At 42.7% G+C, this 24445-nt stretch overlaps 2 protein-coding genes across 4 annotated transcripts in view; one reads left to right on the plus strand and one right to left on the minus strand.

Moving 5' to 3' along the window:
* The first annotated feature begins 1288 nt into the window (after window positions 1–1288).
* On the plus strand, window positions 1289–6051 carry SSTR1 (somatostatin receptor 1). Its single transcript, XM_010983784.3, has one exon. It carries the CDS (start codon window positions 1994–1996, stop codon window positions 3164–3166), a length of 1173 nt encoding a protein of 390 aa, XP_010982086.1. The 5' UTR covers window positions 1289–1993; the 3' UTR covers window positions 3167–6051.
* A 76-nt stretch (window positions 6052–6127) lies between these two features.
* CLEC14A (C-type lectin domain containing 14A) overlaps window positions 6128–24445 on the minus strand; it is a 36574-nt gene continuing 18256 nt past the window's right edge. The window contains exons 2-5 of one of the 3 annotated variants that reach the window (XM_064485912.1): window positions 23030–23111; window positions 21844–21937; window positions 20217–20337; window positions 16513–16746 (exon numbers count right to left, since the gene is read on the minus strand). In XM_064485912.1, coding sequence (XP_064341982.1) covers window positions 16693–16746; window positions 20217–20337; window positions 21844–21937; window positions 23030–23111 — 351 coding nt within the window. In that variant the 3' untranslated portion in view covers window positions 16513–16692. Of the gene's footprint in view, window positions 8097–16512; window positions 16747–19691; window positions 20338–21843; window positions 21938–23029; window positions 23112–24445 lie in introns of those variants that run through there. The other 2 variants (XM_064485913.1, XM_064485911.1) reach the window with 2 other exon arrangements.

The following is a 24445-nucleotide window of genomic DNA, read 5'->3' on the forward strand; positions in this document are numbered from 1 at the left end:
AGGAATAATACATTTTCTTTTTCCAGTTTCTGCATTTCAGACTGTCTGATACAAATAGCCTTGGTGAGGGGTTTAGTTTCTGTTTGTTTGCCTCTCCTTAGTGGAAACTGTACTAATGGGAGGGAAGTTGAGACTCACAGAACAGCGGGTGCCGCCTGGCTGAGAGGAAGAACTAACAAAAAACTGGACACAAAGCTGAATTGGAAGAGGCCAGGCACTAGGCTTTTCAGGTCACTCTTCCTGTAAACAGGCATCCTTCAGAAAAAGACTTAAGGGGATCTTGAAAAGGAGTAGGGGAGCTAGATGGAGTGATTTTTCTTTGGACTGAAACAGCTGGCAAGCCAAAAGGAGTCCAGACTAGGGGTGGTGGAAAGTCTTGGAGGTCATTAAAAATCATGGCAATTGAACATTTTTTTTAAACGCAGAAACGATTCAATTCCTAAATGAAGTCAGCGAGTTTTAGGCATGCCCACATTGATTTCTGTCTTAAAGGTTTAGACACGTGAACTGGAGCTGGGACACACATCCAGGGACCTCAGAAAAGGCTGAAATCTTAAAAGGTCGTCCTGCTGTTCCTGGAGCTGGTGACAGGTCTGGTTACCTACACAGCCGGCTCCCACCGAGTTTAGAAGAGCTAGCATCCCTACTGCCAGGCCTTTACACGCTCCTCCCCAGGGGCCGCCAACTCTCCCGGGTACAAAGTACAGCAGGGACGCGGGCGGAGCCTCGCCGAGCGGCACAGCCGTATCCATCCCGGGTGAACACCTGCATGGATTTCCGATACCGCGCCTGGCACGCTCGCCGCGGGTTGTGGGGGAGTGGAGAGGGCGAAGCCTCAGGCTCCTTCCGTGCTCCCAGCCCCGCGTCCGCCTTTTTGCACTCGCTATTCCTCTGGGAGACACAGGGGGCTCTGGGCACTACAAGCTTTATTAAAAGATTCGCAATGGTTTTTCTCAGGCTCCGGAACACACCAGCCCGCGAAGAGCTGCGGGGTTGTAACGCAGAAGCCCTAACGCAAGGCTGCTATCCTTCCTCGATCTAGCGCTTGCGGCTTAGGGTCAGATTAAGCGATTCTCAGAGTATCTGTGTGGGCGCCTGTGCTGGGGTCCCGCCCAAGGAAAGGAGTGGGACCGCGCGAAGAACGTCACCGCGCTACCAGACAAGCACAGGCACTTTGCACGGGCCATCTACGCGTCGCTCTGGAGGTAGCGCGCCCTGGGTAAGGACTAGAGGCCTCCGCGGCTGGTCTGAGGGGCAGGGCAGGCGGGGGCTGGAGGTGGGAGTTTAGGGCCCTGGACGATTGGACCGGAGTGGAGTTGGGGTCCTTCAGGGCGGGGCAGCAACTGAGGGAAACTGAGATGAACTCCGTACATCTGTGCCTGGGGTCTGCTTCAGTCTTTGCTTTGGACAGGAGCCGGGTGGGATGGGACAGAATCTACACCTTCTGTTCCCACCCACCCTCCAGGAAAGCAGAGAAACCCCCCAGGTCCCCTTAAGGGATGGGCAAAGGGGTGCTGCAGGGAACCCCTGAAGCAACTGCTCTAGCCGATCGAAGCTCAAAACTGGGAAGGAAAGAATTGGGTGAGGGTGATAAACCACCTATAAGTCGCCTTCCTCCCTCCTTTTCTCCACCCCCCCCCCTTTCGTAGCTGCTGACGCGCTGCTGGTGCCTGTTAATCATTCACCAGCCCACAGCAGCGGCAGTTAATGGCTGTGCCGCGCGGGGCTCTAGTCTCCCGGCTTCCCCTCTCTGCGTTCGCGTGTGCCCAGGCGCCCTGGAGAGGCAAGCGGGTGCGCGCAGGCTTCCGCTGGGCGATGCGCCCGGCCGGCGCGGGTGGAGCCGCGCTCCCTACAGCCGCTGAGCGCTTCCCCCAGGCGCCGGGTGGCAGTGAACTGCGGGCAGACCACCGGGGTGCGGAGTGAGGGCGCAAGCGGCGGGGGTGCAAGGAGAACGCCCCAGCCCGGGCAGCCCCATTGGACCCCATCAGCTGAGATGTTCCCCAATGGCACCGCCTCCTCTCCCTCCTCTCCTAGCCCCAGCCCAGGCAGCTGCGGCGAAGGCGGCGGCAGCAGGGGCCCCGGGGCCGGCGCTGCAGACGGGATGGAGGAGCCGGGGCGAAATGCGTCCCAGAACGGGACCTTGAGCGAGGGCCAGGGCAGCGCTATCCTCATCTCTTTCATCTACTCCGTGGTGTGCCTGGTGGGGCTGTGTGGGAACTCCATGGTCATCTATGTGATCCTGCGCTATGCCAAGATGAAGACGGCCACCAACATCTACATCCTCAACCTGGCCATCGCCGATGAGTTGCTCATGCTCAGCGTGCCCTTCCTGGTCACCTCCACGTTACTTCGCCACTGGCCCTTCGGCGCGCTGCTCTGCCGCCTCGTGCTCAGCGTGGACGCAGTCAACATGTTCACCAGCATCTACTGTCTGACTGTGCTTAGCGTGGACCGCTACGTGGCCGTGGTGCACCCCATCAAGGCAGCACGCTACCGCCGGCCCACTGTGGCCAAGGTGGTGAATCTGGGTGTGTGGGTGCTGTCGCTACTCGTCATTCTGCCCATCGTCGTCTTCTCGCGCACGGCGGCCAACAGTGACGGCACGGTGGCCTGCAACATGCTCATGCCCGAGCCCGCCCAGCGCTGGCTTGTGGGCTTCGTGTTGTACACATTTCTCATGGGCTTCCTGTTGCCCGTCGGGGCCATCTGCCTGTGCTACGTGCTCATTATCGCCAAAATGCGCATGGTGGCCCTCAAGGCCGGCTGGCAGCAGCGCAAGCGCTCGGAGCGCAAGATCACCCTGATGGTGATGATGGTGGTGATGGTGTTTGTCATCTGCTGGATGCCTTTCTACGTGGTGCAGCTGGTCAACGTGTTCGCAGAGCAGGACGATGCCACGGTGAGCCAGCTGTCGGTCATCCTCGGCTATGCCAACAGCTGCGCCAACCCCATCCTCTATGGCTTCCTTTCTGACAACTTCAAGCGCTCTTTCCAGCGCATCCTTTGCCTCAGCTGGATGGACAACGCCGCCGAAGAGCCAGTCGACTACTACGCCACGGCCCTCAAGAGCCGCGCCTACAGCGTGGAGGACTTCCAGCCCGAGAATCTGGAGTCCGGCGGCGTCTTCCGTAATGGCACCTGCACATCACGAATCACGACTCTCTGAGCCCAGGCCACGCAGGATCCTTGCGCCAAGAGGAGAGGATGAGGAGAAAGAGGGGCCGGGTGTGAGAGATGAAAGTGTCCCAGGCGTCAGGGTGCGATGAGGAAAGTGGGGCTAGGACACTGTGCGCTTCCGGTGAAGAACCCGGGAGAGACGCGTGACAAAGATAGAGTCGGACGCTTTGTTTATAAACAGGGACGGCTTCCGGGCCCCTTTCAACTCGGTCTCCTACTTTCGCTCCTTCCTCCACCCCGCTTGCACTTCTGCACCCCTCTCTGCTCCCCACTCTGCGATGTTGGTCTTTCAGCCCCGTCCTGCCGGTGCAGTTCAGGGATTTATTAATGTCGCCGACTCAGCCCGACCCTCAGCCCCGCCAGTTGTTATTTCTGTTTAAGCTGAGCCACGGCCACCACCACGGATTTCCCTCAGGGCAAGTCCCCAGCTCGCCCTCAGCCCCGCCCTGCCGCGCCCCCTCGCTCGCCAGATTCTGACTGACGCCCCTAGAGGAGTCTCAAGAACCACCGCTCTCCGTCTCCTCAGCCCTCCTTTAAGGGAAGTCGGACTTGGGAAGGACCTGGGCGGCCGGTCTTTCTCCTACTCTCGGGTGAAGGCGCGCCCTTCCCCGAGCTCCTCCACCCCCACTCCACCAAGAGCGGAGCCAGGTGCTTAGTAAAATCGGTCCCGCGCTTCGAACCCCGGTCCAACCCCTTATCCAAACCCTGCCTTTGGAGCAAAAGGGAGCTGAGAACAAGCAACTTTTTTTTTCTTTTCTTAACGATTCCGGGATTTGGGAAGGGGGAGAAGGGCTTGTGATGGAAGCCACCCTCCGCCCGGTTCACAAACGGCGCTTTTGATTTCAAATACCAATTCTCCGGGCACTCCCGGGACGCTGGACCGCGTTAGGCCAGGCAGGACAGGACGCACCTTCCCCACGAGCCGCCCGGGTGCGTGGCTGCAGCTACACTAGGCTTTCTCCCTCGCCCAAGCTCTGCAGGTGCAGATCCAAGAGAAACAAGGGGCACCGGGGCCAGGACCTCGGGTGACGCCCTCCGAGTCTCGCTTGGCCAATCTGGACCGCAGTGCTGCCGCCTGCTGGCTAGAGAGCGCGGCCCGCCAGGCCCCTGAGGGCTTCTGTCTTTCAAGCGGTGCCTAAGAAGTTATTTTCTTGCTTCACATATTTATTTATTTATTTATTTGTGGTATTTGAAAAACGTGTCTCTGCTTTCCCTTTCTCCACTTTCCTAGTCCAGGGCCTTTTCTTCAGGAGGACACGGGGGGTTGGGCGGGCGTGGCGTGGCGGTGGCAGTGGGGGAAAGCTCTCTCCTCAAGGCCCCCTCAAAACTTCTCCTCTTTGCTAGGCCCTCTTTACTTATCCCTTCCTCTAGCCTTTCTATTTTTTGCTTGTGTCCAGTGAAGTTTGGAGATTTCTTCACACTTTTCTTATGTAGTCTTTTGTCTTACAATAAATGATAATGTGGGTTAGCCTTCTCCCATGCAGAGTGGAAAGTCTTGAACGCCTAGCTTTCAGCATCACCTATATATGATTTGAATATATATTATATACTATATATATTCAAATCATAATAGATCCACATACTATATATATTTGTTTATCTTGCTCCCTTGTCATGAGTCCATGAGACAGTCGCCAGATGCAGTCACTAGCAGTGACAGGTGTGAGACTGGCTAGAACATTTCAAGATATGAGGGTTGAGGCAGCCCTCAAACTTGAAATTTAGAGATCTGATTCAGACAGACTTTAATCAGTGCTGAGGATGTCCCTGCCTCCTCTAGTTTCAGGCATATGTGATTCTAACACACAATCTAGTTAACATCATCACTTCTTTCAAAGACAGTGAAAGTAGAGTAATTTGTGTCTGTTTAATCTGACCAGCTACACTGGAAGCCTGAGTAGGGCAAGGACCAGTCATTTTACTTCTTTGTATTTCCTGTATTGCTTTAGTATGCTGGAGTGTACATAGTAGGCACTACATACATATTTGTTGGTTATCTGTTTAAGTAAACCAGAGTGTATTACAATTGGGAAATACTAAATCTGGGGTTCTCAGGCTCCCTCACTGACATGATACACAATGGTTGCAATCACTATGGAAACATGTTTTGTGTATAGTTACTTCAAGAAGATCGTGCTTTCCTGAAAGCAGTAAGCAAGAGTTAAAATGCTCCCTAACGTTTTGTTTGAACTAATGCACAAATATGCTTTGGTCATAAATCTGAAAGTTTAGATCTGTCATTTAATAATAATGCATATTACTACTCCTTTGGAAAACAGATTTTTAATGGTTAAGAACAGTGAAATTTACAAATCAAAATCTTGATCATTATCCTCTTAAGAGGACATGAATCTAGTGCTCTTAATCTGTTACCACTGTAATAATAACTAAATAAACAAATGTATTATGTTGTTGCAAGTTGTCTGAATTTGCCATTTGAATTTTACTGTTTCAACAGATTACTTAAACACACAGGCATATTGGCTTGGTTGCTCTATGTTTCACTTAGATTTTAAGAAGAAAGTTTTCAGATTACCTTTAGACTGAGGTTATACCTTGAATTTTTTTGTTGTTGTTGTTGTTTGTTCAGAGAGAGAACTTTGAGTCAACCTGAATAGGAAGCAGCGTACTTGGCTGCACTCTTTATGGTTTGCTGTTGTCACCAAACTAACTAGATGATGTCTCAGTCTCTCACAGATTAAATTACTGTCTGCCCTCATTTATGACCTGAGACTTTGTTGTGGGAACTAAGTAATTGTTAATTTACATCCCAGGGAAAGATAAATGGAAGAGGGGAAAAAGTGATCTCCTAAAGATGTTTCAGAGGTCAATGGGTAAAGGAAATATAAAAATCAGATTTCAAAATAAAAGAAGACAGACATTTTACGCTTTGTTCAATGATGCCCATTTCTATCCCTGGAAGAATTTAATAAGGTACTAGAGGAGTTCATTTGTTTTTTACAGACTTAATTTTTTTTTAGAGTGGTTTTATTTTCACAGCAAAATAAAGAAAAACGAGCATTTTCTAAACAGTGATTCCAGAACCAGAATGGGGAATGTAGGCTTCAAATACCTCAAATGCCTTTAACTCTAGGCTTTAGAGTTCCATATGTTATTTCAGTACAACTAAAGATAGCTAGACTTTTGTCTTTTCATTATTATTTTTAAAAATTATAGCAAAGTGGCAAATTGAATTCATAACTTAGATGTGCAGAGAAAACATTTGTTCTTTTGGTTTTGTCTAATCTAAACATTATTCCAAGCCCCTTCTAGCTGGTTAGCTGGGAGAAAAAACTATTAAATAAATATTCAAACATCCAATTGAGCTGATAATTTAAATAGCCATTTTCAGAAAATTTCAAAATTTTGTTTAAGTTTAGACAGTCTCTTGGCTGGCCTCCTTTTCCTCTTTCACCTCTAAAATGGCTTTAGAGTGAATATTGGGAAGAGGTTTCATGCATCCTAACGGAGGAGGGGGTGAGGTGGGGTCCTCAGGGAAAGGCGCCCTGTCTGCCCTTTGCTCTCTGGGAATAGGTTGTTTGTCAGCCTGGATGATTTCTGGCTGCAATATGTTGAAAGCTGCAGCTTCCAGAGCCTGTGATCTGACCTCCGAGCTGGGGAGGCTGCAGCCTTCTCACAGTCCTCCGTGGTTCTCCTACAGCCGCCCAGCTGGGGGTCCACCCCGCCTCTGCCAAGGAGTGACGTGGCCCTGCCATAGGCAGCCGCATGCTGAGCCTCTTGGCTCAGTGACTAGGAGGGATCTAGGGCGGCTCTAGATGAGTGAACGTCTGGGTCTCCTCTGTCTGATAACCTTTTCTGTGGTTCTGTCTCAAGTCTCTTGCGTCTTTCCTTACCTTTGTCAACCCCGTTTACTAAAAACATTCCACACACCTCGCATACCCTTTACACTAGAGGAAAAGGCATAGGACTTGCGTCCTTTAATCTTAGCCTTTGATGTGCTGAGGCAGGAGAAAAAGAATTTAGCTAATCTCTGTGCAACCCCCACCCCCACCACTTCACGCGATCTCCCAGCCTTTCTGCATTGCCTGGAGGCTGGCAACAAGCCCTCTCCTGTCCTAAGGTGATGAGCTCACCTCAGGGTAAGAGACTGCAATGAAATAGGATTTATGGAGGGAGGTAACATGTATCAGTTTAGCGTCCGTGATCTGTCTCTCTCTTACCGGTGACCTCTGTGTTTCCAGGGTGGAATTTCTCAGGCCATCTTCTGACATGATATCCCAAGGAAAGAGCATTATTTGAAAATCTTTGATGCCTCATCCAGTTTAATCCTGATCATTGAAAAATGCTGAACATAGAGTTTGGGCAAGAGAGAAAAAGCAAAGAGTTCTCCTGGAGAATATTATGGAAGATACATTTTAAAAAATTGTGATATATTCCCAAGTTATTCTGAACAAATAATAGTGATGTCATATTTATATCAATCTTCTTAAAAAAACACTTGGGTAGTAGGGTTGTTTTTATCCCCGTGCACCACATCAGAGGTGAGGTTCTCAACTGTAATGACTGATGCTACATGATCGTTACAGTGGTGTGTGCTTTAAAAATAAAGCACTGCAAAGTCTGTGCTGCTCTCTTATTGCACCATATACCTCTGAGCTCATGAGAACCTATTCCACATGTTCAGATGGATATCTTGCTGCTCATTCAATACATTTCTTTTGTTGGTGTTAAAAGAAGGCAGAGAGGTTCAACGTTGTTATGTGGTTTACTGAGAGGAAGGCAGGTCCAGTGATAATGTTAGTGATCATTTACTGTTTTGTGGACTATCTGGAGACAGGGTATGATAGAGTTCACTCTTGAAAGGGCTGCCTTAGGGATAATGAGATACAGTCCAGCTTCCGATTTCACCCACAAAGAAAAGGAAGGTGTTTCTGCAACGATGTCAAAGTTGAGGAGGCCTGTGAACAGAAGTAACCAGGTCAAACTATCAAAAAATCTGCTTGTCAGACAGATGGAGAAAAGCATCATCTAAAAAGGAAGTACAATTTAAAGTATAAGCCCTTTGGCAAAATGTTCACTTTGATGATAAACATACTCATTATTATCAAAACATATATCAAACTCAATCTTCTCAGCCCAAAGCTGGAAATATTATATTAACTTAAGGCTGACACTGCAGACATGCTCCTGAAGTTCTTCAGAATGATAATTAGCTTAAAACTCTAAAATAAATAACTCTTTAAGCCAGGTTGATTCAAATTTTCAATTTTGAGTGGACAGGAAGTATAAAAGGAAATGAGAAGTGGGGAATGCCAGCAGCTAACATGTTGTCTCTGCAGTGGAATTCAACTCTGCGCCCCTCCCCAGTGCCTACATGCCCACATTGGTTACAGACAGGGACCTCGAGTACTCCCAGCTTTAAAAATTTAAGAAATACTTATTATGTATCAGAGTCTACTTGGAGGAGGATGTATTATGGAAACACTGTAGAACACCATATACAGAAATAGTTCTGACTTTTACAGTAGCAATACCTATATCAAAAGATAACTAGTACTCCATTTAAATGTAAAGAGAGAAAAAACCTTGATAAGCAAGCAGGGAAGTATCACAGTCACACTTGTGACTGACTGACATAGCTATTCTAGAAAAGGCTGTCCAAACATGGATGAACAGTAACTCTCAATAGTGTTCTTTCTGTCTCTGTAACCCTTGAACAACTCACTAATCTAGCTAATATTATTAGCAGTGGCAAAATGTCTATTCAAAGTCAATAATTAAATTAAACATTCTCCTTCATGTCCAATGAGCCACCATAACTAGCAAATCAAGCAGATGTCTGCCTGTCTTTTTCAAGACTCTCAAGTCTCCCTATGTATAAACTCTGTGTGGAATCTGAACACACACAACTTAATTAATTAGGCAAAAAAAGGAATTTCTTAGGTAATAATTGGTGAAACAGAACTTAAAAAACTCTGTCCCCCCTCCTTTGCCTTTTAAGTTCCCTTTTCCTAACTCACCTCCCTCCCCCAGCCTAGGACCCTTTGCTTTCTGACTTTTCCCACTTCTCCCAATAGAGCTTTTCTCAGAAAAGGATTTCTTTTGATCTGTAGTTTACATCACTGGCAAGGCTTCAGGTGTTATCTTCCAGAAGCAAGATTTTTTAATAAGGACACAGTATCAGAATGTCAGGCAACAGTACCCTTGAAATTACATCTTCTTCTAAGGCAAATATTTCTTAACAAGTGGTCCACAAGTTCTGCATCAGCATCACCCAAGAACTTACAAAAATGCATATTCTCTATGCTTCACCATAGAGATTTTGATTCATTAAGTCTAGGGTGAGGCTCAGTATTTCTGAAGTACATTGAAGTTTGAGAACCAGCAGTTTAGGTGTTAAGAGCATGAAGTTTGCCATCAGCAGATGTGGTTCTGCTTTGTGCGTCCTGTGATGCTGGGGAAGTTAATCTTCATCACGTACATTTTGCTCATCTGTGAGATCAGGATAATACCTCCTTTGTAGTGCTGTTATGAGGAGACAATGCATGTCAAATGCTAAACCGTCAGAACTCTTTTAGTTGTGAATCAATGAAAACCTAATTAGCCCACAAAACTGAAAATTCTTGAGGAAGACCTGGCTTCACAGTGTACTTGATCTATAACTCAGTACGATCTTTTTTTTTTTTTTTTTCCAGTCTCCTTTTCTTACCTCTGACTTTTGCAACCATGACTCTATTCTCAGATTGGCTATTCCTGTGTAATTACAGGATAGCTGCAGAAACTGAAACATGACATTTTTCCAGGTTCAAATTTCAGGACATAGAGTAAAAACGATTCTCTCTGATTAGGCTGTCTGAGATCACGTATCTGTTGGGAGCCACCCCTCCATGTGTCTCTTACCCTCCATACACTTTGCTGGGTATGCCAAGAGTATGAGGCTCTGGCACTTTTTACCTGGATTACTTCTCAAGGTTGTGTCTGCAGCAAGCAATCTTGAGCATAGACAAAGAGAAGGCTTGATTACTGCTACTACAAAGTGGTGGTTTCCCTAAGATCAGTGTCCCCCAGCTGTGCCTCAGCCAGACTGCAGCACAGCATCCATTTGGGCTCGTACTGCATCACCCCCATGAGAATCAGGGACAAATGGGGCTAATGTAAATCATGTTGTGTACTGGCTGCACCACGAGTAATAAAGTCCTTCATCTCTGCCTGGAAATCCTGTGTCTTCTGCCAGCATCTATGAAATAGCAAAAGACCAATTGATTAGCTTGTAAGTAGAGTAAAATTAAATCCCAGATCCTGGTAGTATCTACCACTGAACCCATCAGCCAGGCCTGGGGATTATGGTTGGCTGGGCCTGGGTGATCTACTCTACTTTTGGAGCTGGGAGTGTTAATTCTACCTGGAAGTGGGAGGGGCAGTGAGGGGGGATTCCCAGAAGAAAAGTTATATACAATTACCCAAATAGATGATGAAGGGTATGTTATGTGGCAAAAATAAAATTAAGTAAGAACCATTTACAACTGTCTAGCATAGATTCAGGAGCCAGATATATATCTGTATCTAAATATATATATAAAAAAAAATATATATATATGTATATATCAGATTCTATACATATATCAGATTATATTTATTTATATATCAGATTATATGTATATATATATCAGATATATATATATATATATATATATATATATCAGGTTATCTGCAAGAGGAAGTAGAAAATTAAAGTGATTCAGGTTTTAAAATTCTGCTATTTGATCTAGTCATATATTTAAGTATTAAGTAAGTAGGAAATACTTTAAATATACCAAATTTTATTTCTTTAAATGTTAGCACATATGAATGTTGAGCAAAATTTATTTTTATTTATGTAATAAAAAGAGAAAGAATATTAATTGTTACCAGGAAAAGGAAAATAAGAATTACCTTGGTTCTTAGTCACCCAAATAAAGAATTTTTGATGAGAGACAAAAAGCGCGATATAGGCAAGATTTTCATTAGTGAAGTAAAAAAGTAAAAGTACACGCCCAAGAATCAGGAGCGGGCCAATCCAAGAGAGGAAAAATGGCACTGCTCCTTTGTTTTTCCTGTTTTTATATCCTGGTTTCGTGATTGATTAACTGATTGATTGTTTGACTGATTGACAACTCAAGTTCCCTGCGCTCTGGTTGATTGACAGCTCAGGTTCCTTGTGCTCTGGTTAACTGACAGCTCAGTTTCCTTGTGTTCCGGATTGTTCCTTTCTCCCCTTCCTTTCCCCCTGCCCAGTGCTCATTTCTATCTAAACTACCTAACATAATGATATTATTTGGAAAGGTCAAAGTATATCTCATAAATATTACTGACAAGATTCCATATGACCTCAAGAAAATGAACCATTCTGTGCATCAGATTCTATATCTTTAAAATGAGAATAATTAGACATCAATCCAGATTAGTAATAATTTACTACATTCCCACAAGATTAATGACATTGTTTAAATATATTTTAAAATAAGGTTATAAAGGCATTTTAATGTTATACAGAGCATACAGCTAAGCATACTGAAGATGGTATGGAGATTAGGAACATATATGAACAACATGAAGTGATGTACAGTGTTTGGTCGGGCCAGCTCTGAAGTTACATTTTACCATGAGCAATTGGGAAAATGTTTGCTTTAAAACAGTTTTAAGTAATAGAAATCAGATAGCCCACCACAGCCTGAAATAGGTACCAACGATTAGGAAAATAGCATCCAAATATTTGGATTTCCTTCTGTTTTACTGTGGCTTACAAATGTATTTGTGCTACATATTTGGGGCCTGAAATACCATCATGAAGATAACCAACTCGCATGAATTAGACTGACAGTTTCAGTTCCCCTCAGGTTTTATGGCAGTTACATAAAGCTGTCAGTAACCAGAGTTTAAAATATAGCAGCAGGGCAGGCAGGGAAGAAAAGAGAAGTAACATTTATTCAGTACCTCCTTTGTAAGTAATACATTTTTTTCTAGGTGCTTTATATATGCTATTTCATTTGGTCTTCACCAAGATTCCTATGAACTAGAAATCTTTATTTCTCTTACAAAGCAAGGAAAGAGAGAGAAACAAACAAAAACACCACCAAAGAAACTTGTCCAGCATGTTAAAGCTGGTGGTTGGCAGGACCAGATCTAAAAGGCAGACCTATCGACTCCAAGAACATGATCCTTCTACCCCATCAGTTAAAGGTCTTTTAAATGGCACAGAGATTCCATTCCATGAACTACGCTGAAATGGGAAAAGTTTGACTGTTACCTCAGGTTTTACAAACTACAGTGACCAAAATCAAATGTGAAAATGTACCACTCTACTCACAGTCTGTACTTAACGGATGAAAAAATAAAATAAATTATTGGTAGATACTAAAGAAGTTATCACATACCTCACAGAGACAATCTGATTGCCTAGGAGAAATGCCAGTTTCACCTCTACGTCACATGTGGCCATGTCAAGAACTGCTCTAAAGAAGGAAATGCCAGAGCTCAGTGATTATGTAGGTGGGGTTAGAAATCAGAATGCCTGGTTTAGAATCCTGGCTTTGAAAATCACTGGCTATGTCACTATAAGCAGATTATTTATACACTCATGCCTCATATATCTTAATTAAAAAATGTGAGTAAAAATAATTTATGTCTCATAATGTTAGCAAAGTAACAATAAGTCTTTTCAGGATTTTTTAAACACTTGAATAATCCTTTTCATTTACAGAACTATCACAGAGACAGTGATAGGTGAAGAACAATGCAAACCAGAAAGTTTTCTTTCTACTTATGATGATATGGTAAATGTGTTCTAATTAATAGGAATTAAATAATTAAGAAACATTAAAATAATTATCAGATACTATCATTAAAATGGCCATGAGAATAGGACAAAACCCCGGAGTTTAAGAAGGCAAAATTCTAGATGAGCAACATTAATTCAGTCCCATAACTATGATAAACAACTTTTAGGACATTAGTAACAGTTGGGATTTCTTTCCTCTCTATTTAAATAAACTAGTCAGTTGTTCTGCTGTAACGATAGTGTAAAGTAATTAAAGAGCATTAAACTCAATCTTTTTATCTGGCAGTCTTTCCAATTAAGAGGTCATGTCATTTATCAGGATACCCATTAAATAGAATACCCTGAATTATTCAAATGAATAGAGTCTAGTTAAGGAAAGATGAGAAACTCAGAAAAAAAATTGTTCCCAAATTTTAAACTCTGATTTATTAAACTATAAAAAAATTATTTTCTTACAAATTCTTCTTTTTGTAAATTATCTCACTGAATCCATGAGCAGAAGGAGTAGCATGCAAAACAAGGAGGTAGAGATGCGAAGCACAATTTGAAACAGCTGTGGACACTTTAAAGCTGGGGTCTGCCAAGTTTTTTTTTTTTAATGTGTGCTTTCTCACCTGCAGCTGCATCTCTCTCATTTGCAAACCAAGGATGGATCTATAAAGAATAAAATTGATGACTGCATCAATTCCTCTGAGAGTTAATCTTTTTCCTATGGCACTATCTTCCCCAAAGTGAGAATCTCTACAATCATCACAAGCAACATCGGGTTACAATCCATTTTAAAATGAAGTAAAACAGACTCCACTCTGAATTGAATATATATTCAAATTTCCCTATCATTTTTTTTTTCAGACAAAAGCCCAGGGGAAACCAAGGGGAAGCAATTGGCAAGCCAAGTGATGGGTTCTTGCAAATTTGGTGAGTAGCAATGAAGAGGATGGAAGGTCAACCAGGATTTGCTTGGGCAAGACCCAGTTCCTGCTCTCTCTTCCTAAAGCACAGACGGCAGGAACCTGATTTCCCAGTTGTTTTCTGTTAGTCTATAGATTCCCTTTGGGCCATTTATCTTTGATCCCTCAGCGCCAAGGAACAGCCATCTGAAAGCAGTCAGGAGCAGGAACTTGGAGCTCAGTCACTTAATAGCTTAGGTAAGTGACTTCATAGCTTAACCTTAGCTTTAGTTTCCTCATCTTTAAAATAGAGTAATAACAGAACCTATATCATAGGATTGTTATGAAGATTAAATAAGTTAATATTCGTAAAGCACCCAGAACAATACTTGGCACACGAGTTTTCTAAGCATACAGCAAATATCATAACGTTGATGGATTTATTAAGACAAGGCAAAGCCTTGAAGTCATTGATTTTGGTATTGGGACCACAGCTCTTGAGTGTTTCTCTCCCTGCTCTGGTCTTCTGGAATCTCCCCAACATGCGCTGCTCACTCACAGGTCAACTAATTTTTCTAAAGTACAAGTTATTATTGACTTATTATGAATTCCTGAATCCTAAATGTGTTGGCTTTCTAACGGGAGTTAACACTGGTTCCTTAACCTGGCTGCATAACACACACACCCAGGAAACCTTTTAAAAACATAGATTCCGAATGCCCAATTTAAGAAACTCTTGAAAATAAGGCCCAGGCATTAGTTGGAAACAAGATTTCCACAGGATTCTGACATAGGTGGTTTCACCAACTGGTATTGAACCTCACCTGGACTCAAAAGATTTCACAAAGCAAAGTATTGCATTTGTAGCGAAGAAATTTTGGGTGCTGTGGTTAGTCTATCAGTGGTGGAGCTGTTTTTTGCAGTATGGGACCTTCTCTTGTTCTTCAGTTTGCTCCATACCATCATGAGTTGCCTGGCGTTTAGTGGCTCTTCAGAAGCCCTCTGTAAATCTCCTAATACAAGAGTGTTGTTGCCAATCCCTCTCTTACTGGTATCATTTTCAAGGGCGATGGAAAATAATCATCCGACATTCTTCCTCTTTGATATTTTTTTTCTGCAAGACACTTCTCTTCATGGGAATCAGATTTTGTAAATGTGTAAGTTTCTGTAGCTTTCCTTTCCATGTGCTTCATTACTCTCGTGGGTCTTGGTTCATGCCTCATCAATTATTTAAATTTAAAAAAGTGTATATAACATTATTAACCATAACCTCTTCTACTGCATCTTTTCTAGTTATCTCAAGTGACTAGCATATGTAATACAAGGTCCCTGAGCAAAAAGAGATTATGTTTCTTTGATATTTTAGTTCATTAATCATCACAAAAATGGAGTCTATGCTGGGGCCTGAGGAGGTTGGGATTGTGACTGGTGGGAATAGTATGGTGATGATGACAATGACTACTACCTCTGTTATCCTTATTATGACCTCCTGCCTATAGTTGACAGTGAATACAGGTCCCTGTGCTACACCGTATGACCTTCTTCATCTATTTTATATATAGTAGTTATATCTTCAAGTCTTAAACTCCCAATTTATCCCTTCACACTCCCATTCCCCACTGGTAACCATAAGTTTGTTTTCTATGTCTGTGAGTCTTTCTGTTTTATAAATAAGTTCATGTGTGTCATTTTTTTGATTCCACATGTAAGTGATATCATACAGTATTTCTCTTTCTGGATTACTTCACTCAGTATGACAATCTGCAGGGCCACCCACGTTGCTGCAAATGGCATCATTTCATTTTTTATGGTTGTACATACAGTAGTATCCCACTATATAAATATACCATGACTTCTTCATCCAGTCATCTGTAGATGGACATTTAGGTTATTTTCATGTCTTGGCTATTGTAAATAGTGCTGCTGTGAACATTGGGGTGCATGTATCTTTTTGAATTAGAGTTCCCTGTGGATATATGCTCAGGAATGGGATTGGTGGATCATATGGTACATCTATTTTTAATTTTTTAAAGAATCTTCACACTGTTTTCCATAGTGGCTACACCAAACTACATTCCCACCAACAGTGTAGGAGGGTGAAGGTTACTTCTGAGTTAGAAAATACATATTTTAATATTATGTCTAGTAAGTTAAAAACTCAAATAATATTCTTAGAAATCAAGGATTAGTGAAAACATGACTTTGTAAATATCCTGATTCTGCATCTTTGTTTTAATTGCTTGTCCCCAACAATGTTTTATTTATTTTACAAAAATGACAAATTTTAGACAGTAAATTGGCAACTGTGTATCCTTAAATTAGTATCTTGTTTGAAAGGATTGTATTCACTTTATTTCCGCTACATGTGGATTAACATCCCTAGACAAGTAATATTGGTGAATAATACTTTGCACAGCTGAAGTGTTATGAGAAAAAGTTCCTTAAAAGTGTGTTTTTCTTTTATCTTGGGATTTGACTTTTTATGAAACCACCATGACTCATCATCCATACTGGCTAGAAAAATCCTATCTCTGTTCTTTAGGGTAGAATATCAATTGTCCTGTTTATAGTATAAATAGATAATCTCAGAATCAGCAATTCTTTGCCATGAAAAGGAGCTGTTGAGAAATATACATTTATTTCACACATTAACAAAGATATCTGGCAGCACCCAGTGTTGTTATATTTATTGAGCAGTTTTTTTATAGGATCAGATTTTTACAAGGGCACGAGTCTTTAGGTTACCATGAAACATTACTCTAAATTTCATAAATTGTGTAATTAATAATTGACAGATTTTGTTTTAGTTGATTTACTCTTTGGTTGAAGAAAAACTAAAACAAAAATTTACTCAAGTTTTTTCGATTTCTCATTTCCAGAATTCATTTTCCATCTCAGTTCCTAGAGTTAAAGAAAATGATTAATCAAAGTTATAAATAAAGTATTAGCATAATTTATGGAAAAATATAATACTCTGCACTAAACAATGCCATAGAAAATAATCTAGAATTATATTTAAATGAATCTAATTTAAACGTATTTAAATGAATATATATGTTTAAATCTTAACATTTAATCTTTAATCTGAGGCAGACAAAATCATTCTTGTGGTATATTTGTCTGATTTAATTAGAAGCCCCCCCTTTGAAAAGTAGCTACCGTCATTGCCTTTGAGGAGCTTTTCTTTTTTAAAGAGTGGGTCTTGACCTATAAAGGATTCGTATTACAGTTCTTAAGTTAGTATGTGAAAATGGAGATTGAAGTAAATGAAATGCAGTGGTTTCTAAAACTTTATTGAATTCCAGACCCTCTTTGAGTTTAAATTTAAAAGAAAACCAATCTTATTTCATGGATGGGTGGAGAAATTTCCATCCATATCGCATCAAACATTTTGACAAACATAGAAATGCAAAGAAGGTACAGTTGTTAGTGGAAAACTATTATTTGCTACTGTGCAAACCAATGTTAACTTTCTCATTCATACAAGAAATATTTTTAATTGCCTACAACCCCAAACAAGACAAACTCTCTACTTTCACGCATTCTAGTGGGGTGAGACAGACAATAAACACATAAATATAAATATATTAAGAGCTATCATGGAGATAAAGCAAGGTAATATAAGACAGTGTTTCTGGGAGACTAAAATTGAGTTGTCAGAAAATGTTCTTCAGAGGGGCTGCTATTTAAGGTAAGACATAAATGATCTATAGGAGACGGCCCTGGAAAGACTGAAGGGAAGGGCGCCCCAGCTGAGGACCTAATATGGGAACGATGTATTCCAGGAACAAACTAGAGACTGAGCAGAAGAGGATGAGCAGGAGAGAGGAAGTGGCCAGTGAAGAAGGAGGAAAATCTAGAGAGGAACATGACTCTGTAAAGAGGAGCCAAATGCTTATGAGAAGTCTAGTAAGATAAGGACAATTAAGTGACCATTAATTTGATAGAATGTGGGTCTATGCTGACCTAACGTAGCACAGTTTCAAAGGAATGGGATAAAGGCTCATTGCAGTGGGCTGAGGAAAGAAACAAATGAATAAATGGAGATAAGTACAGTCAACACTTTTGCAAAGTTTTTCTCCAAAACAGAGATGAGAAATATGGCAGGAGCTGGAGGAAGAAATCAAGAGAACGTGTTTGCACTAGTGGGCATAATTAAGTTCACAGGGATAAACTGATGAAAAGAAGGAGTACCCCAGGAGGGGATTCCCGGAGCAGCAAAGGCACGGGCTGGAGAGCCTGCGCCCGTCCTGGCTCTGGTGGAAGCCAGCGCGCTCATCTCACAATGAGAGGGGTGAGAAAGGGGGCACCGGGTGCGTACTGCCTCTTGGAATGGAGACTGGCGATTTGGAGATACATGAAAAGGGTGACAATCTCATTTTGGAGAGTGGGAAATGGGCATTTATTAAAGTATAAAGATAACCAACCAGTACTGAATACCCATTCAGGATACAGGCTCATGAGTTTAAACTGGAATCAGTCAGCAAAAAGTACATGCTTTTCTCCAGGCTTGTTCAGCTGCCAATGCAGAACAAGACAGTGGGATAACCAGAGGGAGAGTTGTTTTGGGGAGAGTGAAATGGAAGAAAGTCTTAAGAGAGTTAACTTTTTGAAAGTACATAGATATGATAGAGCTGAGTATGGAATAAAGAAAAACGTCAGAGAGATCATGAAGAATCAACAAGAGTAAAGACTGCTGATTTAGAGAACTTGGTATGATCAAAGCACAGAGGCACAGGAGAATGAGAGAGAATGCAGGGAAGTGAGGTTAAAAAAAACTGGATACAAAAGACGGGGGACAGTACAGCTGTCAGTGATAACAAGGTCCAGGGCAGACCCGCAGGTGCGGTAGCTGGTAAGATGGGGAAGGATGCGGAAGGTGAGGCGGGTCAAGGAACAGTGCAGCCACATGAGGGATGAATTTTTCACAAGGACATTGAAGACACCAATAAGAATGATAAGGGAGCAGAGGAGATGACAGAGATTCCAATACTGAAATCTTCCATGAGTGAAGGGAAGAGACCAGGAGGTTAGTATGTCACCAAAAGGAAAGGTAGGCCAGTCTGATGTGAACGGCAAAGATGACTGAGTTTCAAGGACAGAGCAGTTATACAGAAGCACAAAGAGATCAGAGACACCAACCTCACTCTCAAACCCCAAGGGTTATCTGTATTAATGGCCAAATTATTTTCTTTAATCTAAGTAACTGGTATCGTGTAGACAACATGATGTCTGTTCCATCAACGGTCAGAGTTAGAAAGGGATAGGATTCATTAGAGTTTAACCCTCATGTTTCAGTTTTATTCTATTACATAAAGATATTTAACCTCACCCACTTACAGAGGTACTCTAGAGAATAAGGAGCTAGTATACATAAAGTATTTGAAATTATAATACATTCACCTCCATTATTCATTTTCAGATTTGCCTTGTATGAAATAAACCTTGACATTATAGGATGTTTCACTGGAGGGGATGGAGAATTGCGATATAATGACTAGGAAATACAAGACTAGGAAGAAGCTATATTCTCATAGGTGATAAGACTGCATATTTACAATTTCCCTTTCCCTCTCAAACTGTGAACATAACAATTTAACACTAAAGACTGAACCTTCCCTTTGGCTGCATGAAGCTAATAAAGCAAAACAATCAGCATATCTGGGGTACAATTTACAGGAAGGACTTACTACACACTTCTTCCAGTTCTTTTGACAAATGTACTGGCTCTGTTGATGCCCTATGATAGATCCATTTCTATCTGTCCTTTTTTTATAATGAATCTCACAAGGAGAATAAGCAGAAAACATATTATACAACACAACTGTTTGTTTTTTCATTTCGCGTTCATGATTACTTGAGTCACAGATGACATATGATCGAAACTGGTAACATATGTCTGTGTCTGACAGAGGACATTTTTCATCCTTCGAGTCTGGGTTACATCTTCAGCAGCAGGTGTTGTGAATCTAAGTGAAGTGAAACAGGCTTCTAAATTCACTTCTGAATACTTCAGAGTGCTACATGGGACCAGAAATAAAAGGAACAGTTCTATCTTTCTATTCTAAGCCATGGAAGTCTAGCTTACCTCCAGACTCTACAAGCTTCAATAACTCATTTCATTTTAATGTGGTATTTGTCCTTTTGATCAGAGGCTGGCTACCTGGCCCACCTTTTCCTGTCCTCTGCTCCACCCCTTTCCTCTGCACATCTTTGACCCTGTTGGATCACAGAGGTGTGGGAGCAATTCCTGTACCCCAAATGATTGTTCATCCCTCCTTGCCTTTCCTGGTGCTTGGAAAGCTCTTAGCATTGTTCACCTCTGGAACATTTTGACACATCCTTCGATGTTCAGGTAAAGCATCACCTACCTTATGAGGTCTTTCCAGTCTACTGCATCCATCTCTCTCACAGCTAGTCATTCCCTTTCCTTTCTTTCCAGGTGCATCTGAACACACATCAGGTACTGTTAGGGTGGCCAGACCAGGGCAACTTTGAGAGGAAAGGGGCCCACTGTTAATAATTACCCTGGGACAGCGGTTGTAAATGCTGACTTCCCTGGCTAACCAGGATGTGTGGTCACCCTAATTATAGCCTTTAAGGTGTCGCATTGTGGAACCAACCTCCTCCTACAATCAGACTGTGAGGGCAAGGCTGTTCTGCACTTCATGCAATGGCCAGTGGAATTTAAATACTTAGTGGATATCTACTGCCTTACTCTCACCTTTCTTGTAATAAAGATGTCTTTAGGAAATCACCCTGCCACACTCTTTGTATTCTTCTAATCCCCAGCCCATGTCATGTGAATGGAGCCGAACCTACCCTCCTTTGCCCCATGTGGGTAGGGACATGATTCAGGTTCCACAGGTCAAAGTGATACAGGTCACTGGCCAGCCCTCCTCAGTCAGATTGGTTCAGATGTGCACATGGTGGTCTAATTAGAGCCAATCTTATGGGGGTTTTTTTCCCCAAACTGTGGAGAAAAGAAAACTCAGTTTCCACTTTGGCTTTTATTCTGTGAGGCTGGAACTGCCAGGGAAGCCCTGGCCTCCCCTCCAAGGAGAGCTACTAGTGAGAATGCAGCTAACACTGAAGAAAACAGAGCCAAGAATGGATCCTCCAAGAAACCACTGGAGCTTCTGTCTCCTTTGTTGCCTGCAGTTGGATTTTTTAACTCTGTACTTTTGAGTCACATGAACCCATAAATTCCCTTTTCACTGAAGTCAGTTTGAGTTGTGTTTGCAGAAAAAAATTTGTTTTCCTGACTGATGAGGCCTGGGCCATTGGAGGCGCTCGGTAAGTACTGGTTGAATGAGATGACTGAATGGAGCAGGGGCTACTTGGGGGCGGTCTCAGGACTGTGAGTGACAGTCAGTAACTCTCCCACCTGTGGCTCCCAAGAGCCTACTGCCGAGTTACCTGTCCCTCAGGAGTGCCCTGTGCTGGCAGAGCCTCCTTCAGGGACAGCTCCTGAGGCATCAACACAGGCTGTGATTTTTGTTTGTTTCTTTGTTTCTGTACTTTATAGGCACTTTTTTTTTTTTTTGGTCCTGGGTGACTTGATAATAATTTGGGGACAGCTATTGAAATAAAAGGCAGTGTTACCTCCAGTTGTTGTTTATAAAGGTCACTAACTAGAGATCTGAAATATGCCATCAAGATAAACACCATCTCCTCCCTAACCGTTCTCCCTCCCCTTCTTTGACCAAGACGCAGGGGCTTCGTCCAAGCACACACACTTCAGACCACCAGTCTGGTCCGGCTGGCCCCATCAGCACTGCTCTCATGTTTCCTCTAATCTTAAAGGCCTTATATAATGATATATATTGAGAAGATGTTTAGAGATCCCAGACACCAAGGCCTATGAAACAGTTTATGGTGGGGAGGGCACGGATAGTGTCACAGTCCTTGTGTAAACAGCCGCTGCCCAGGGTGTCAGCTCACCAAGGGGACCCCGCTGCTCTCAGCTCCACAGTGAGCACAGATTAGTTCACTTACCAGTTGGCCAGTTCCTTCTGGGTTCGAGCTGGAGAGGAGCTGACTGACAAGATTTGACTTGAAAATCCATATTTCAAGTGGACTTTTCTGAGGGCTGGAAATGGGTGGAGCATAAAGAATATCATTTTGATGAAACAACTAGAAACATCTATTTGGAATAAACTGTATTTGGGGGAATCCTTGGATAAAAATTCACCTCTCTTCCTTTGAATTGAACACGAAATAGTGTTAAGATTAATACATAAAATGATAGGTTAATGTCATCTCACCAACCATGAGTTATCAACCAACTTGAGTTTAATGACCCATTTTGACATCAAGCACTCTCACCAATAATGACTGTGACACAGGGGCTCTGGGCTGCATTCCAGAGGCCCAAAGGACACCCTTGCCCTTTCCTCTGTGGTTTTGCCCACACGGCTTACATTACTTCATGGGGGTATTGATCATCCATGCCCCCAGATCTATTCTCCACACAGCTAAGTAATTTTTTTAGCATCATAAATTAGAGCATATCTTTCTCTAGCTTAAATCCCTTCACTGGATTTTCATTCTCTCAGAATGAAATCCAAGCTCCTTGGCATATTCTATAATGTCCTGCCTGGTCTGTCTATATTCAACTCAGATTACTTATGCTCTTACTCAGTAAACGCCAGCCAGTGTCGTCTTTTACGGTCTCAAATGTGCTGTGTTCATTTCAGCACCAGGGCCTTTGCACATGCTAGTCCCGCTGTCTGGAAGGTTGTTCTCCCCACCCTCTACCATTACCCCCCTCTACTTTTCCTTGCTTTAAAGCTCTTATTGCATTTGGTAACTGCACATTCATGTGCTTGTTGATTTAATATCTGTCTTCACTAGAGTGTAAGCTTAAGGAAGGCAGGAAGGGACCTAATCTGTTTTATCATTCTGTTCACTGGCACATAGAAGGTAGGTACTCAATAAATATTTGTTGAAATATGGTAAAATAAAATCAAGTGATGGGATAGAGTTCATACACCACTTAGCTCAGGAGCACCGGCCTCATTCTAAGTCACCTGCAAGGACGCTGTCCTCTCTTCTTCAGTCCTGGGAACAGATCTGCCCCCAAAAGACTTTTTAAAACTATAAATGTTAGGGTTAAAAGGTACCCTGGAGATACTGGTTTACAGATGGGGAACGCTGAGGCTTATAAAACTGGGTGACTTACCTGGGAAGGGGTCACTTCTTCGCTCCTCTGGGTTCTTCAATGAGGGAATTTTTCCTAAGCGCTTCTGGCTTTTTACGTCCCCCTTAGAGGCAAAGCGAGTTGATTATGAGTTTGGAGAGGAACTAGGAGTGTGGGTTCAGCCCTCAGCCCTTCTTTCCCGTGGGGATCTGTCACAGGACATGCACGTTCTGCCCTGCTCCTCCTCACCCCAAGTTTTCAGGGTTAGGCTCTGCCGTGGGGGCGGCCTGCAGCTGGCTAGTTGTGCTTCTGACGGGATGGTGAGGGATGTTTGTCTAATTCTGGGTTTCGTATACGCAGGGCCATGGTGCCTGCACACTTGAGCTCTGTTCTCACGTCTAGCTCCTAATTCGTTTAAAAGGAAGTAATTTTCTGATTCCTGTGCCTGTTTTACTTGGTCTAGAACTGGCTGAGCTTAGGCCCCTTATATCTCAACACCAAAGCCCCACAGTCGTGGGGACTAGAATTCAAATTTTTCCGAGCTCTGCAGCCAGTTCCACCACAACTCCCTCCTTCCCAGCCACCTGTGAACTGTCTCCCCAACCGTCAGCACCTCCGACCCGGCGCTGCAGGGGCAAGTCTGTCCTCCGCTTTGTGCTTTCCTCATGCTGATTTCGGTTAGAGACATACTTATAATGATGTCACCCTGAACATGTTTTGAGGCTAATGAGATAAATGTTTATAGAGCCAACTTAATAGAAAAATTGGGTAGTAATCAGATTAAAATAAGTTAAATACCTCATTATGAGTTACTCAGGTTATAAATACATTTTTAATCATCAACATATTCATTTTTACTTTTCCTCAAATTGTATTGTAAAGTCTCTAATTTTGTGTTTTATTTTAAATTGTTTCATGTAGCTTCTTGGAAGCTCTCATTTCACTCCAACATTTATCTAGATAGGAGATCGGGATATTAGTCCTCCAGTGGTTGACGCATATTTCAGTTCATTATGACGAAGAGGAGAATTGTATTCTGCTTTATTATTGCTCTAACGTTAACACTTTCAGTATAATATTTCTAATGGACTAATAGATGGACCCTTCCCATATTCAAATGGAGTATAAAAAATTGTTTGGTATAATTATGATCTTACTTGTGGAAACAAATATCTTCCCTAGTCATCCTGGGAACAGTGGAGAAGAGAAAATTGCTTACAAGGAAAAAGCAAAAGAAATACATATCTTTACTGAGAATCCTTAACCACTCTCCATTGTTCCACCTGAAGCAAAAAGTAAAAGAAATGGTAACAATAATGTGAATAAAATAAAACTTAAAGAGCAAACACTAGTGGTTCAAAAGATTAAGGCCATTGCACACTGTGCATCTGGAGGAGCAGTGGGGCAATGGATGTTTTCCCCTGAGCATCACCTCCTTTTCCATGAGGAGAATGACCT

The sequence above is a fragment of the Camelus dromedarius genome, chromosome 5 (assembly GCF_036321535.1).
Source record: "Camelus dromedarius isolate mCamDro1 chromosome 5, mCamDro1.pat, whole genome shotgun sequence".
Taxonomy (NCBI): domain Eukaryota; kingdom Metazoa; phylum Chordata; class Mammalia; order Artiodactyla; family Camelidae; genus Camelus; species Camelus dromedarius.

Coding starts and splice junctions, on each gene's coding strand:
- SSTR1 (XM_010983784.3), top strand. CDS start 1,994: ATGTTCCCCAATGGCACCGCCTCCTCTCCCTCCTCTCCTAGCCCCAGC.